Raw genomic sequence first — 17,711 nt, forward strand, 5'->3', positions numbered from 1 at the left:
TGAGTGATCCAGTTTTTCCCCATCTTCCCCAGCACTGGTTGGTGAGTCAGTCCCTCCCTGTACCTCCAGGGGTGTGTGTGTATGTAATTTCAGCCTTTCTGATGGGTGTCTGGTGATAGCTTATTGTGGGTTTAATTTGAATTTCCCAAATGGCCTCTTTTTTTCTGGGCTTTTCTCTTTTTTGGCCATCTGTATACTCTTTGGTGAAAAAGTCTCTTCATGTCTCTTGCCCATTTTCTAATTGGATTACTTGCTTTCTTATTGTCAAGTTTTGAGTTTATATTCTCCAAATAGGAGTCATTTATCAGATATGTGGCAAAGTTTGTAGCTTGTCTTTTTTCTCCTCTTAACAGGGTCTTTCACACAGTAAAATTTTAAGTTTTGATTATGCTTGATAATGTTTAATTTATCAACTTTTTCTTATATGGAGCTTGCATTTGGTGTCAAGTCTAAGAACTTTTTGCCTAGTTGTAGATCCTGAAGACTTTTTTTCCTATTTTTTTTAAAAAGTTTTTACGAATTTACATTTTTCATTTAAGTCTATGATCCACTTGAGTTAATTTTTGTGTAAGAAATGAGACTTAGGTTGGAATTCATGTATTTGCCTATGGAAGTCCACTTGCTCGAGCACCATTTGTTGAAAAATAAGTCTTTCCTTCACTGAATTGCTTTTACACTTTTGTTGAAAATCACTTGGGCACATTTTGTAGATCTGTATCTGAGTCTCCTGTTCCATTTTTCTGTCTGTCCCTTCACCAGCACTATATACCTTTGATTACTGTAGCTACATACCTTGAAGTTGAGTAAAATGATTCTTTTACAAAATAGTTTTAACTCTTCCGGTTCCTTTGCCTTTTCGTGTAAATTTTAGAATAATTTCACTTATATCTACAAAAAGTCTTGCTGGATTTTTTATGGGAATTATGTTAAACATTGATATCAATTGGAGAGAACTGATATTTTTCTATATTGAATCTTCCAGTCCATGAATATGGCATGTCTCTATATCTTTAGATTTTTTTTGATCAGTGTTTTATAGTTTTCAGCACATAATTCCTATACTTGTTTTGTGAGATTTATGCCTAAGTTTATTTCATTTGTTGAGTAATTATGAATTATTATATATTTTTAATTGCAGCATCCACATGTTCACTGCTAGTATACAGAAATACAGTTGATTTCTGTATGTTTATCTTGTGTCCTGTGATCTTACTCACTTGTTATTTCTATTTTCCTGTAGATTCCTTGAGATTTTCTATGAAGACAATCATGTCATTGATGAATAGAAAAATTGTATTCATCCCTTTCAGATCTGTACATCTTTTATTTCTTCCTCTTCTACTGACTAGAACTTTCAGCACTGTGTTAATTAGGAGTGGTGAGACTGGACATCCTTACCTTGTTCTTGATCCTAGGAGGAAGCATTTGCTCGTCTACCACTAAGTGTAATGTTTGCAATATGATTTTCATAGATAGTTTTTATAAAGTTGAGGAAGTTCTACTCTATATCTGCTTTTCTGGGAGTTTTTATTATGCATGTCTATTAAATTTTGTCAAGGTATTTTTCTGTATCAATTGATAAGATTAAATAGACTCTTCTTTAGCTTGTTAGTATGGTAGATTACATTGATTGAATTTCAAATATTAAACCAGGTTTGGGCCTCTGAAATAAACCTCACTTGGTTGTGATGCAGAATTATTTTTATAGATTGATAAATTCTACTTGGCAATATTTTCTTAGGGATTTATAAATCTATTTTCTAGTGTTTTTTTCCTACTGTCTTTGCTGATTTTGGTACTAGGGTAATACTAACTTTATAAAGTGAATTAAAAATGTTTGCTCCTATTTTGTGAAAGTGAGTGTGTAAAATTGGTCTTATTCTTCTTTAAACATTTGGTAGAATTCTTTAGTGAAAACATCTGGGTAGGGAGATTTATTCCTTTCTTATTTTTGAATTTGAAAATTATGAATTCACTGTCTTTAATAGTAGTAGGGATATTCAACTTGCCTGTTGCATAATGGATGAGTTGTGAAAGTTTGTGTTTTTCTATTTACTGGTATATTTTTGCCTAAGTTGTCAAATTTATATGTGTAGAGTTATTCATAGTATTCTTTTATTGTCCTTTTGATATCTGCAGGGTCTGTAATCATATCTCTCTTTCATTCCTAAGTTGGTAATTTGTATGTTCTGTAGTTTTTTGTGTCTCTTGCTAGAACTTTGTTGATTTCACTGATCTTTTCAAGAACTAGCTCCTTGTTTCACTGATTTCTCTAACGATTTTCTGTTTTCAGTTTCATTGATTTTTACTCTTATCCTTATTACCTCCTTCTTCTTGCTTTGTCTCTATTTTTATAGGTCTTGAGAGCTTATTGTTTTGAGAATTTCCCTCTTTTTAATGTATACATTTAAGTGCTATAAATTTCCCTCTTAGCATTGTTTTAGATGTGTACCACAAATTTTAATATGCTGTATGTATTTTCATGTTCATTCAGTGCAATTTACTTTTTAAATTTCCCTTGAGATTTTATCCTTAACTCATAGGTAATTCAGAGGTGTCTTAATTTCTCGGTGTTTGGAGGTTATCTTTCTGTTATCAATATCTAGTTTGATTTCCCTGTGGTCAGAAAACACAGTCTGTATGGTTTCATTTCCTTTAAATTTGTTGAGATTTGTTTCTTGGTGTGTGATATGGAATATCTTGGTATATGTTCTGTGTGTGTGTGTTCAGTTGTGTTCAATTCTTTGAGACCCTATGGACATACCCATCAGATTCCTCTATCCTTGAGATTTCCCAGGCAAGAATACTAGAGCGTGTTACCATTTCCTTCTCCAGGGAATCTTCCTGACCAAGGAATTGAACCTGTATCTCTTGTGCCTCCTGCATTGGCAGGCAGGCTCTTTATCAGCTGAGCCGGGGTAAAGCCCCAGTATGTTCTTCAGGCACCTGAAAAGAATGCATATTCTGCTGTTGTTGGTTGGGTGATCCATAAATGTGATTTAGATCCTACTGGTTGGTGGTGTTAAGTTCTTTCATATCTCTGCTGACTTTCTAATGATTTCTCTGGTCATTTTAAAATACCAACTTGCTGATACTACTCCTATTAAAAATGAATTGATTTTATTAACTGCTTATTATACGCCAAGCACTCTTAAGTCTTTTATAAACATTATATAATTGAATCCTCCCAATAACTGAGTGTGTCACATACTATGATTATGACTTGCCCACCAAGATCACATAGCTAGTAAATGGCAGAGCTGGCATTCCAACCCAAGGCTGTCTGACTACTACATGTGTTTATGTAACCTCTGTGCCATCTGCTGTTCTAGCAGGAACTCAAAAGGCTTGATAAGTTTTCTTCCAGTTCATGTAGAAGTAAGGATGCAAACATTACAGTGATGGCTACGGAGAGAGTCCCACCAGGTATGGCTGGCAGCCTCCAAGGTGGCCCCCAGTGATTCTCACTTCTTGGCACTTGTGCTCTTGTCTAATGCCTTCCCCTCGAATCCAGTCTGGACCTAGTGATGTATTCCAATGGACAGAATATGAAAAAAGTGATAGGATATCACTTCTGAAATTAGGTTAAAGGAGACTGTGGCTTCTGTCTTGGGCTGCTCGCCCTTTCTCGGCCTCATCTGTTCTGAGGGTAGCCAGGTGCTGGGTTGTGAGCTGTCCTGTGGTGATGCCCATGTGACGGGGAACTGATATCTCTGGCTCACAGCCAGGGAGGACAGAAGCTGCCAGCACTCACGTGACTGAGCTCTCAGACACAGATTCCCCACACAAGCCCGAGATGGCCCAATGTCCAGCTGACACTTTGACTTACCCAAGGCACTTGGCTAAACTGCACCTGGATTGTGACCCACAGAAACCAGCAAGTAATCAATGTTTGCTGTTTTAAGCTGCTGAATTTGGGGAAAAGTACCAAAAAAGAGAGAGCAAAAATTCAGTTTAGTTCAGTCACTCAGTCATGTCCGACTCTTTGCAACCCCATGGAGTGCAGCATGCCAGGCTTCCCTGCCCATTACCAACTCTCGAAGCTTACTCAAACTCATGTCCATTGAGTTGATGATGCCATCCAACCATCTCAGCCTTTGTCGTCTCCTTCACCTCTTGCCTTCAATCTTTCCCAGCATCAGGGTCTTTTCCAATGAGTCAGTTCTTTGCATCAGGTGGCCCAAGTACTGGAGCTTCAGCTTCAGAATCAGTCCTTCCAGTGAATATTCAGGACTGATTTCCTTTAGGATGGACTGGTTGGGTCTCCTTGCAGTCCAAGGGACTCTCAAGAGTTTTCTCCAACACCACAGTTCAAAAGCATCAACTCTTTGGCACTCAATTTAGCTTGGGTTCTAGGGCTGCCATGCATGGCTATACATACTGCACACTGCAAAGTCCAGGTAGTACCATTCATATCTTTAGGAGATGAATTGCAAGTCATCTCCCAGAACTTTCTCCTTATCATAACCACTGAATTCTCGTTATGCCCAGTCATTCACAGATAATGGAAGCATTATTAAGTGCCAGATGGTGTTCCAGGTGCTAGGAATTTGGCAATGAACAAGATAGGCTCTGCCCTCAGCACTGGCATAGGAAGAGAGGCAGTTACCACATGGACAAATTAAGTTTAGGTGCTATAAAAAGGCTGCACATGTGAGGGTGAGATTAAATGTTTGGAAGATATATTTTATGTTTTATAATAACGCACAGGACCATGCGTGCATGTGTGCTAAATTGCTTCAGTTGTGTCTGACTCTGTGCTATCCTATGGGCTGTAGACCACCAGGCTCCTCTGTCCATGGGATTCTCCAGGCAAGAATACTGGAGTGGGTTGCTGTGCCCTTCTCCAGGGGATCCTCCTGACCCAGGGATCAAATCCATGTCTCTTACATCTCTTGCATTGGCAGTTGGGTTCTTTACCACTAGCACCACCTGGGGAGGACCATAGTCTATAAACAATAGATGTTCTATTCTTAACCATTTCCCCCTTTTCATTTTTGAAACTTGAGACAGTAGACAGTATTATATGTATATAATGGATATTTATACAAGATGCTAGGGTTAACAATTTGTTAGCTTTTGCATTTGTCCTACTGGGTAAAATGGTATTTTAAGAGAATATGAATTGCTGAATACACTGAGTGGAAATACTTTGAAAATTTTATTATTACATTATAAAATGAATACTTGTGTGGGCTTGGTGGTGGTGGAGAAGCAGATTTTACAAATTTAGCACATCATTGACATTTGTGAGGCATATTTTCTAAGACTAGGAGAGTCTTCAAAATCACAAACTGCACTAGGTCACATAATTTTCCCATAAAACACTGTGAAATATAACTGAAATATTTCACTATCTTGTATCATTAATGGTTTTCCATAAGTAACTTTTAGGGTTATTTTCTGGCTTAGAACCTCCTTTCCTTAGATTTTTTTCACTTTTATTACCTGTACTAGTAGTTCATTTTCTTTTAGGAGTCTTTAAAAAAAACAAAACACTAAGAAGTCAAACTGAAAAAGAAAACCATGAAAGTCATTTCATTCTTGACAATAGAAAGATATCAGAACGTATTAAGATGTTAGCCCATGAGGCTGACCTACTCCTGGGATAGGAACACATTCAATATACTAGCCTCATAAGGCTTATGACTTAAATGAAGCCTCCAGAAAATGAGAAATCACTGTGAGTCATCAACCATTAGTCACTGAAAAGCACTGAAACAGCGAATGTTACATCCACAAATGCTAAAGGTCATTGGTGTCTAAATCACAGATCCATAGCAGGAGGGCATCTCTTTATTGCTATAGCATATGTGAGATCATTTTGAAGAACAAAAGTCATGTAGAATTTTCCATGAATATCACATTAGAAACTGTTTTGAAAAACCATACATTGAATTTTTAGCGTTTTGTCATATATCAGCTATCATGGTTGGTTCCTAATTTGTCATAAATTCCTAAATACTCTGAATCTCAAATTCCTTCTCTTTAATGAGGGTTGGTAATTCCAGTCTCCAAAGGCAGAGGTGAAGATAATCTGAGCCAGGGTTTTGAGAGGTCTTCCTAAACGTAAAAGCAACCCACACAATTATGGTGTTATCAGGTATCACTCGCTTCACATTCCCAGTTTTGTTCCTTGAGCAGAATAAAAACACTGGCTAGCTCAAATGGAGACTGCATAAAGGGTTTAACTTACTTCTTTTACAAACCACTGACAGAAGGCAGGACCAATCCATTCTCTTGCATGAATGCCACAGTCCATCCAGACAGCTCTTTTGTAAGCTCGTGATCTTCTGCCCAGCTGAAAAGAAGAGTATTCATAGTAACCAAAGCAAGCTTTTATTTTTGGATTCACTGACCTGCATAATTTAATATGATTTCAGCATAATACTTCCCTAGAGTTGGGTTCATCAGGTAACCCATAAAAACGACAAAGAGAGTTCCTATGGATTTCAGAAGTCTAGGCTTGTTTATGCAGAAACTGTAAATTTATTGCCTTAATTACAAATCAAAGAAGTGGAAAATACATAAGGAAAAGGCAGTTGGTTAAATAGGTGTGCTTCTCCATTTTAGGGCTTCCCAGATGGCGCCAGTGGTAAAGAACCTTCTTGCCAATGCAAGAGATGTGAGAGATGCGGGTTCGATCCCTGGGTCGGGAAGATCCCCTGGAGGAGGGAATGGCAATCCATTCCAGTGTTTTTGCCTGGAGAATCCCATGGACAGTGGAGCCTGGAGGGCCCCGGTCCATAGGGTTGCAAAGAGTTGGACATGACTGAAGCCACTTAGCACACACACATTTCAATATAATATGTGGCGGTTAAGTAAGAAGCTGAATTTTTCCCTTCCTTTTCTCTGTCCTTTCCCTCTTTTTCTCAACCCCCCTCCCCAGGAAAGGTAACAGAAATATTCCCAAGCAATATCTAGTAAAGAAATAGCTATGTCTTGTAGGAAGACAAAGTCAAATTTTATTACAGTACATAAAGGAAACAGAAAACAATTTGATTTGTAGAATCAAGCAATAAACTTTACTTTATAATCTTGTTATATAAATTTCATCTATAACATGGTTTCTTATCCACTAATTAGTAGGTGGCTTTCAGGCTTCCCTGGTGGCTCCAACAGTAAAGCGTCTGCATGCAATGTGGGAGACCCAGGTTCGATTCCTGGGTCGGGAAGATCCCCTGGAGAAAGAAATGGCAACCCACTCCAGCACTCTTGCCTGGAAAATCCCATGGATGGAGGAGCCTGATAGGCTACAGTCCATGGGGTTGCAAAGAGTCGGACTCGACTGAGTGACTTCAGTTTCACTTTTGACATTGATGGGAAATCTAGTTTTCATTCATTCATTAATTCACTCAACTGATATTAACACTTCAAGAAAACCTTTTAAACATCAGACATGGGGCTTGGCCTTGGAGATTCTGAGATGAGAAGATGAGGAATTTATATGGTGGTGGAGAGGGCAGAAATACCAGCAATTCATCACTATAATGTGAATATGTAGGAGTTACTTTGGGGACATTGGGTGCTATGTGTCATTTTCCTGTGGAACAAACGAGGGCTTCTCAGAAGAGAAAGACTTTGAGTAGGAGAGTAAGACTGGAAGCTTCCTTGGCAGACAAGTGAAAGAAGACATCTATTTCAAGCTTGGAAGAGAAGCTGAGCACACCATGTTTGAACCACTGCTGCTAAGGTCTGAGGAAAGAAGGGAGATGAAGCTGACCCAGAGGCAGGAGACACAGGACATTCCTAGATATGACATACAGATAAGGCTTCATCCTGATTCTATGGGAGGGGTTTGTGTGTGTGTGTGTGTATACTTAGAGGATGAGAGGATTGGGGACTCATGAGGAAGTTCAGTCCTGAGGCCATGATTGTAATAGTCCAGGAAGAATAGATCCAGAAACAAGCCTAGGTCAACAGCAGTGAGGACAAGAGAAGAGGCTGTGATAAATCCAGAAGATGATAGAAGGAAAAAAAGTTGTTGGTTCTTCGTGTTAGGTTTGAAGTGGTTAGAATAGGGAAGAGGAATTCAGGTGGTTCATGTTTCCTGATCTGGAGCTCAGTGGTGTCATCGTGAGTCTGAGGTGCTTTGGTGAATGTCGAGATGAGGATGCCCAGCTCTAGAGAGCAGAGTCCACTGAAAAGATATGTCTGGAATGATCACTGAAACCATGGGGTGGATGTGCTTCTGAGACAGCAGGCAGACAGCACAGCTGGGGAGAGAATCCTGGGGTCACCAGAACGTAAAGAAAGGACAAGGGAAGAGGATGTTCTGAGATGGGAGGAGAGCCAAGTAGAAGTCAACCAGAAGTTCTAGAGTCATCGTTGGGACAAAGGTCAGGGAGTCCAGGGTCTGAATGGTTGGTGAGGAAGTAGAGACAGTGATGTAGGAAAATCTTTTAAGATGTTTGGCTGAGAAGGAATGCAGAGCTATAGGTGAGTAGCTGGAAGAGAATGCAGGCTCAAGGGCTGGGAGTGACGTATACCTTCTGATACATTTGTATAGTTTTGCATCTGTTCATTGTAAGCAGAACCAACCCACACATAATTTTGAAGGTCATTATTTTTGAAGTTCATCAGTCACTATGGATAAGTTAGAAATAGTCTTCTTTGGAATACCCAATGGCAAAAATTAAATATGGCTCAAAAACTTAAGGGAAAAACTATTTTTTCTTAAATTACTGGGTAAAAAGTGAACGTGTTAGTCACTCAATCATGTCTGACACCGTGGACTGACAGTCCACCAGGCTCCTCTGTCTGTGGGATTATCCAGCCTGGATACTGGAATGAGTTGCCATTCCCTTCTCCAGGGTATCTTCTGCACCCAGGGATCAAACCTAGGTCTCTTGTTTGTAGGCAGATTCTTTACTATCTAAGCCACCAGTCTTATATTACCAGATGATGTTAAATACGAGACACTATGAAATACCATTTCGCTTCTTTTCCTTATAAGTCAAAGCTGAAAAAGATGAATGGCAAATATTCAGTTGCTAATTTCTTATTTTTTTTTACCTTTAAAACATAAAGAGATCTTCCCTCATATGATTTTCCAATAGAAAACATGTGAATGAGACCTGAATGTGTTTTATTCAAATGATGCATCCAATTTTGAATCTAAAAGCAAATAAATTAAAACCATGTTAGACTCACACAATTATGGAGCTTTTAATAAACAAAAGGTAACAGAAATACAATAGGTCTTAGAACTCAAAAAGCATGTATGGAGTATAAAATTTAATGAAAAACCAATTTTGTAGTCTTAATTTTCTTCAGGCTACTAAAAATTACACTTTATTTTCTGCTCTCATATATAGCTGCTTTGTCTTCATATTGTTCCCTTTTTAAAGCATACCTTTCTACTACTATTTGTCATTAACACCTTAATGGCAAAATTTTATAGAAAGTTAATCAATGTATTCTGGATTCTTTTTAAAAAATAAAAATTTCTTTCTTTCATCTCCAAGTGTTTAAGAAGAAAAGAAGTAAGCTTCAGAAAAACCATCCCAACTATTGGAAAGTATTTAAGTCCTATATATTGTAATTAACCACTGAACAGAAGATGCTAAGAAAAAGGCATTATCTTTTGCATTTAAGATTTAGTCTATCCAGCCACACATCAGAGGGCATACCATGAATAATTTCCCCAGTAATGGCAATATACTGACACTGATCCATTCACACACATTTATCTGTCATCAGGGAAAGGTATATTTGAGGTGGATAAATAAGATATTTAGAAAGATGGGTAACATTTCTGACTTAAAAGCCCAAAAGGGGAGGAAGGAAGTTACAAAAAATTGTCCCACTGTTCCAAGATGTGTAAGAGTCTAAAAAAAATATTTGGAAAGTACTCATATTTTCCTTTTTTTCTATCGTTGTTTAGTCTAATGAGCACATGGACACACATATATTTACATATATGTATATATGACTGAGCAACTCAACACACACACATGTATATGTACTTAGCTATATTAATATATTTTAAAATTTTGACCTTTTTCTAGTGCATGTTAATAGCACTTTACTGTGTCAAGTTATCTGAATCCTTTCCATTGCTGCTAACTCCAAGCTTCTAAAAAGTATGCTAAAAACATAAAATATGTGGACGTACTTTTGAAAGTCATTATCAAGAGAACCAAACATTCTCTTAAGAATATTACAGGATCTCATTACTTCTATGACTGGCATTCCTTTGCTCAGTTCAGAATTCAGGGGAAGAATGAAAAAATATATGTACTCATTCACTTATTCATTCTGTCAACGACCCTCTTTTTGGAAGTCTCTGCTTGACACTGGAGATACAGTGGTGAACAGAAAGCAATGGCCAGCCCCCATGGCCCTTGCAGCTTATTAGGAGAGGAAGGCATTAATCAAGTACTTAGTCATAATTAAAAATTATGTTAGGTATCACATCCATGTACTATGGGTGCAGGTAATATGCTGGGGCTGGGACAGGGAGTTCTGACTCATTTGGGAGAGTAGAACCAGCTCTCTTCTTGCATAAACTGAGATTTGAAGAGTAACTAGTTGTTGTCCAGATGTACAGTAGCAGCAGTGGGATGGGTCCCTATGTTTTCCAGGTAAAATAAGTAACAGCAAGCTAACAGGCCCCGAGGAGCCACACATGCCGTTTGGCTTTGGGGGGCTCAAATTTGCAGAGGGTATGGGGCCAACATCAAAATTCACTCCACTGCTCAGCCAAACCATTGCCCACAAACTCTGGCTAGCTCTACACTCCATGGATTTCCAGTTAGGGTGTTTATTACCATTATTACAGTTGGCCCTCCATATCTTTGGATGCTGAACTGATGGATACCGAGGGCTGACTGTACCATGCTGTTGTACACGAGGGACTTGAGTATCCACGATTCTGGAATCCACAGGGGGTCCTGCACCCAATGTCCTTTGGATACCAAGGGCTGACTATATAGCAGCATTACCACACTCTTCCATTGTACTTCTCCTGTCCATTGTAGGGGTGGGTTGGGTAAAGCACACTAAATTAAAATTATTTGGCTACTTCTCGTATATACTTCTCATATAAAATGCTTAATGGAAGAGAACTGAGGTGCCTGGACATTGTAAGAGCTTAAGTATTCTTCACATAACTTCTGCCTGTGTTCCTATGCTTCTCCCCAGTCCTGAGACCTGAATGATAAAGAGGCACTTGAAAAAAAGCCACAAAAAGTCGTTTGATTACATACTTCTTCTAAGGAGTGATAAACTTCATAATTATATCCAGAGAGGGATCTTCGACTTCTCCAGGCTGGCAAACTGCTTCCCTTTTCCAGTACTTTCTGAAGATCTTCTATGAGGATCCTGGATTTGAAATGATAGACATGATTACAATTAAATGGAGATAATATAAAAATGAGTCAAAAGAAAATCAGGACTGACATTTCTAAAAATACCAAATGTGGGGAAGATGTTCTTTTTCAGAAAATAACAATTCTTAAATAAATGGTATGCTGCTGCTGCTAAATGGTATAATGAATATTAAATGTAAAATTACAGAACAGATGTTCCCAAGTAATAATGATACTAATAGTAACCATCATTGATGAAGTAGCTGCAAGAATGGAATGATGGGAACACTTATATTTACAGCACGGTGCCCAGTAAGGTGGGAGGCACTGTGCTGTGTATTTTATTGGGTTGGTCAAAAGGTTTGTTTGTGTTTTTCCATAACATCGTACAGAAAAACCTGAATGAACTTTTTGGCCATCCTAATACATACATCAACTGAGTTAATAAAACCTACCCTTATGTGGTTATTTCCACTTTGCAAATGGGGAGACCAAGCCTCAGAAGGGTTAAGAACTTGCCGATCATCATTCCGCTAGTGATGCAAAGCCAGAATTTGAACTTGGAATGTGAATTCAAAACAGACTCAAGTCTGGTGCGACATTTTGAAAAATGAAGCAAGACAAGCTCCTCCACTCCCTTGCCACAGCCTCCTTTTCAGCTGTTTCTATCTGTTCCTGTGCCTTTTGTCACACTGAAAGACTTTCCTTATGTCATTACCTAGCACACTTGACCCAGAGCTCAGAAAAGGGAAAGAAGAAGCTGCCAGCTTCAAGAGGAAACCGGAGAAACAACCAGAGTCAGAAAAAGCTACTTTTACTGCCTGACAGTATCAAGGATGCCAAGAGAAGACAAGTTCAGGTAAGCAAAGCGAATGCACTTGGGAACTGAAGGCTGTGGCCAGGGTTGGGGATTCCAGGGTCACTGAAATGTGTGGAATAGCTCCAGCTGCAGTCACTGGTATCCTTGATGAGATGTCCGAGCTAGATATAGCTAGTTCTCCCAGTGCTCACTCACCTCCACCAACTAGAGCACCATGAAGTAACAAGGTGCTCATTCATTTACTTAAAGATGTTAAAGAGCCTCTCAGTGATTTTCCTGGGCTGGACAGGTAGCTAAAAAAAAAAAAAGAGAACCAAAAACTTTGCTTTCTTATTTTATATTCCAAAGAACTTGTTGCTTGGTGGTTTCAGTGCTATTAAAACAACATGTAATGGCATCTTTAAATGACTTTCAAAGTTGACCCATGTAAGCCACTTTATTCAAGAAATTCAAGACAACTTTTTGGTCCACAAAAGAAATAGATTTACTTAGGGTCATGCTGGGTGTAGGACATTCCTTTTGCTTTACTCATTCGTTATTTCCTGAGGACCCACTGTGGACAAAGCATTTAATCGGGAATTTATCATCAGCTTACTGTCCTTGTGGTTTCAGTGTTTGACTTTAGAAACATCAAAAATCAAGGTAAGGTGGCATGGCACAGAGTTGGTAAACTTGTTTGGTAGCTGCTTGTTGGGGCTCAAAATATGAGTGGAGTTTAAATTGTCAGTCTGAACATGATCTGTATTAGTTCTTTCTTTCTTCCCTCAAGGAAACAAGTCATAGATGAAAGTGGCTTTGTATGGGTAAAGAATTTTACAGTATTGCCAGTGTGGCTGTAAAGAACCAAATGAACATCTTTGTCAATGTCCAGTCTTCTTGTGTTGTGAGCAAATCTGGGGTGGTCAAGAAAGATGCAAGTTTGATTAGAGCTGAGATGGTTATAAACTGTCAACAAATTCCAGTTACTGCAGGCAATCTTCAGCTATGATTCCCTCACCAGTACCATCTATCCATTTCTCCTGGATACTTTTATCTCTTTCAGGAAACTAAGGCGGGGGGTGGGGGGTGGGGGGTGGGTAGTAAATAGACTTGCCAAAGCCAGCCAATTACAGAAGAATCTCTTTGTGAAGTTTCAATTTGAAAACATAAGACACACAAACACACGCAAGTTTTCAAAGGTATAAAGACCTTTACAGAATGTTTACAAAATGAAGCTCTAGTGTATTGTTTTTGTATTATTTCCAAAGTGGGCAGATTTTTTAAATATAAACAAGCACAGATAATTTGTTTCCCTGTAAGGCAAGAGCGGGCTTCCCAGGTGGCTCAGTGGTAAAGAACCTACCTACCCATACAGAATATGCAAGAGATGCCAGTTCAGTCCCTGGATCTGGAAGGTCCCCTGGAGGAGGAAATGGCAACCCACTCCAGTATTCTTGCCTGGAGAATCCCATGGACAGAGGACCCTGGTGGGCTACAGTTCATGGGATCGCAAAGATCAGACACGACTGAAGCGACTGAGCAGGCACAAGGTCATTCTTCATAGTCATCACCAGGAAATTTCTGGAGTTCTGATGCTGGTCCATCTGTTTGTTTGGCACTGTACTCCTTCAAAAGCTAATATTTCCCCAGGAATTTCAGTATGAAAAATAATGCTTCTGAATGAATTATTTATCATTATCAGTTGATAAATGACTTAACATATTACTAATAATATAATAATATCCCCATTCAGAGAATAGTCAGAATAGTTCTAATTGATAATTGCTCCTATACAAGATTTACTGTAATATTTTCTAACTAGTGTTGTAACCAAAGTAAGAAAATTATGAAGTTTTTCATTTTGAGGTTGTGGAATCAATCTAGTTGAGTATTAGCTTCTGTGATGAATCAATGCTTAAGCTTCTCAGTCTTGTTTTAAAATTTCCAGGTGCCCTCAATTGAGCTGGTCTTCGGAGCTCTGCTATCTATCCATTCATTTAGGCCAGTGATTCTCAAGACAGGCTGCTTTAAAAATCACCCACGAGCTTTAAAAAATATGCCACACTGAGCCCTACTTACACAAGAATCTCTGTGCAAAGGTATCAGGCCTTTCTGAAAAGCTCACAAGGTGATTTTAATACATAGTCGAGCTCAAATTTAGGCTAACAATCTGGAAACCAGTAATTTAGGCTAATTAATCTAGAAACTGCTCTCAGTCTTCTCAGTTTCCATATTAAATAAAAATGGAAGAAAGCATTAGAATATGACTGGTCCGAGCGTCCTCTTTCCTCCTGAGTGTCTGTGCTGGGTGTGGTCAACAGCATCTATCCCTCCTCTCTCTTTGGACCTCCTGTATTGAAAGGGTTGGGAGGCTGAAAAGTACTTTTCCTCGACTGTCATGTAGCTATGGTTCTGGGTAGGAGTTTGTGAACCCTGCCAAGAGAGGAAGTTAAGAATAGGGCAGAGGCCATCTCCTGCTGGTGTGACCATGTTGAGGTGGCAGAAACATGACTGTTTAGAGGTTGTCAGGTGTCTGGACTCAGAACTCTGGGGTCCAGTCACCAGCTTCTTGACTTGAGAGGCAATTATGGTCACAAGGGTGGGGCAGTTGTAGCCTGGGAACAGCTTCCTGACCACCACGCTGTTACACCAGGTCTGGCCCCATTTTTCTTGTCAAAGTGGCCAACTGGAAACCAGCAGGTTGATGAGAGGCCCATGAATTGGGGTCCAAATGGCTTTTTTAAAAAACAGCTGTAGTTTCTTAGTGTCCTTATGGCTGATTACCATTTCTATTCTAACCACGTGTGCGCTCAGTTGTGTCCGACTCTTTCTGGCCCCATGGACGGTAGCCCTCCAGGTTCCTCTGTCCATGGAATTCTCCAGGCAAGAATACTGGAGTGGGTTGCCATTTCCTTCTCCAGGGGATCTTCCTGACCTAGGGATCGAACCCACGTCTCTTGCATCCTTGCGTTGGCAGGCAGATTCTTTACCACTGTGCCACCTGGGAAGCCCCAGTGTGTAGCATATACTTCCTTAAAAAGTGAACATGCCAAAGTGTACTGTATCAAGCCTTTTTAATGTGATTATATTTTCACTGAGTTGTTTTCCTTTTGAAATAGTCAAAGATTTTTTTCTAGATCTATTAAGAACTTTATACAAGCGATATTATCACTTAGTACAAAGTCACCTTCCCAGAGCTTCTAGGGTGGAAAAGGGAGTGTGTGTCAAACTTTGAAATTCCATTACCATTTTTTTAAACAGGTATTCAATTTACAAATTATTGACATTTTTTGTGGCAAAAGGAATCATTTTCTAGGTCATGTTGTTAAGAAGGGTTGATCACCTAGGGGCCAGACACATGAGGCCACATTATCTCTGCTATAAAGATAAGTATATCTATACATTATGTATAGTTGTACAGAGTAAATTATAACCTTTGGAAAATATCCCAGGCTATAATAATATAACTCAATTAGAATGATCTCTACCTACCAGCCCTGGGGAATTTAATTGACTTACATATTATTATCTTCATGCCAACAAAATGAATAATTCTAAATGATTGCTCTCCAGGAGGAGACCACTGGTTTAAAACTCATTTTTTAAAAACTCTATTCTCTGTGGTATAAAGGGTGATATTTTATTCTGTAGCAGTTCCACATGACCTATGTTGAATGCAAATAGAAATTCGTTAAAATAACTGGTATATTCTTTTCTTCCAAATAATAATTAATGAGGCATTTGAGTTTTTTATTGAGGACCTATAGAAATAAGCTCTTGCCTGCTAGGCATTCAGAGAATCAAAGCCTGCCTTTGGAGCTACAGCAATGACTAAAATATGTTCAATATGAACAATGGTTTTACGCACAGCTGTGACTCTGCCCTGTTATGGAGGTACAGATGAAATACCTTTCTGCAAAAAGCCCATCAGTAGTTTCATAAAGCTGTGCTTGTCACTTTGAGAGCCAAATATCTCTGGGGCCAGGGAATGATGTTACTGCCCCATTGAACCCTCTGTCCCATCCTTTCGCAGAGACTAGAGCTCTCTCCCTTGACTGAGAGACCCATAAACCCTTCCTGGGCCTCACCAGGGATCTTTGTGCCAGTTCTGGCAGTAAAATCACTAGCTTAAAAGTTGGAGTATTTGAGAGGTTGTGTGTGCCCAGTTGTGTCGGGGTCTCTGCGACCTTGTGGACTGTAGCCGGCCGGGCTCCTCTGTCCATGGGATTTTCCAGGCAAGAATACTGGAGTGGGTTGCCATTTCCTTCTCCAGGTGATCTTCCTGACCCAGAGATCTAACCTGCATCTTTTGCGTCTCCTGCACTGGCAGGCAGGTTCTTTACCACTAGCAGCACCTGGTTAGTCATTTACAATTGTGACCAAAATCATAGGGTTCCAAACCAAGAGTAAGTCACTCCTTCCCATCTCTCTCATTCACTAGCCTGCATTTCTCCCCCCAGATTTTGCACTTTCTCTCCATCTCTTCCCCCCATCCTTTGCTTTTGTGCCCTCTGGAATTCTCTTTGATTGTAAATAAAATTCCTACATTCTCCAGTCTCTTTAGAGAACTCCTTATATTCTTGCACCAGCAGAAACTGGACTCTTTCAAGGACACAGACTCTTTGGCGACTTTCTCTCCTCCTACTTTGTCAGCATCCTCCTGGGTACCATTGGTACTGCTCCGTTAACCTTCTAACTTCCAGGAAAAGCTCATCCTCCCTTCAGCATTGTGCCATTCCTGGTTGCTTACCTCTAAGTCCTGGCTCCTCCCTGCTACTTCTTGTCTTAGGAACGCATTCTCTTTCCCCACCTCTAATCTTGCCATCAGCCAAGGAAATTCAAGATTTCTGAGATGGTTTTATGGTGATTAACCTCACTCTCTCTTGACTGCATCAGCCTCAACAATCTCCATTCCACTTCAGCCATCTCCTTCATTGCTACCCCTATAATCCTGTCACCAGCCACAAGTATTCTACTCCAGAACTCTTAATGTCCAGCAGCCTACACTTTATCAAAACGTGTTTCCTTCCAACTTGTTGCCCTCAGTCACACTAAACCTGTTTTCGCTGTAAATATCTTAATGCCCTGATTTTTATTGGAATATAGTTGCTTTACAAAGTTGTTGATTTCTGCTGTACAGCAAAGTGAATCAGTTAAATATATATCCACTTTTTAGATTCTTTTCCCATATAGGTCATTACAGAGTACTGAGTACAGTGCCCTGTGCTATACAGCTAGGTCCTTTGTTGTTGTTGTTTAATCGCTAAGTCATGTCCAACACTTTTTTGACCCCATGGACTGTAGCCCTCCAGGCTCCTCTGTCCATGAGATTTCCCAGGCAAGAATACTGGAGTGGACTGCCATTTCCTTTTCCATGGGATCTTCCTGACCCAGGGATTGAACCTGCATCCCCTGTACTGGTAGGTGGATTCTTTACCACTGAGTCATCAGGGCAGCCCCCTAGTTTATTTAGTTAATTAGTCATCTAGTTTATTTATAGTACTGTGTGCTGTGTATATGTAATTTCGCTATGGAGAACAGTATGGAGGATCCTTAAAAAACTAATAGTTACCATATGTCCAGTAATCCCATTCCTGGTC

At 39.5% G+C, this 17,711-nt stretch overlaps 1 protein-coding gene across 1 annotated transcript in view; it reads right to left on the bottom strand.

Moving 5' to 3' along the window:
* CPA6 (carboxypeptidase A6) overlaps positions 1–17,711 on the bottom strand; it is a 312,714-nt gene that overhangs the window by 71,738 nt on the left and 223,265 nt on the right. The window contains exons 4-6 of the mRNA XM_069600201.1: positions 11,211–11,325; positions 9,016–9,117; positions 6,197–6,301 (exon numbers count right to left, since the gene is read on the bottom strand). Coding sequence (XP_069456302.1) covers positions 6,197–6,301; positions 9,016–9,117; positions 11,211–11,325 — 322 coding nt within the window. The remainder of the gene's footprint in view (positions 1–6,196; positions 6,302–9,015; positions 9,118–11,210; positions 11,326–17,711) is intronic.

This window comes from Ovis canadensis, chromosome 9, assembly GCF_042477335.2.
Source record: "Ovis canadensis isolate MfBH-ARS-UI-01 breed Bighorn chromosome 9, ARS-UI_OviCan_v2, whole genome shotgun sequence".
NCBI lineage: Eukaryota > Metazoa > Chordata > Mammalia > Artiodactyla > Bovidae > Ovis > Ovis canadensis.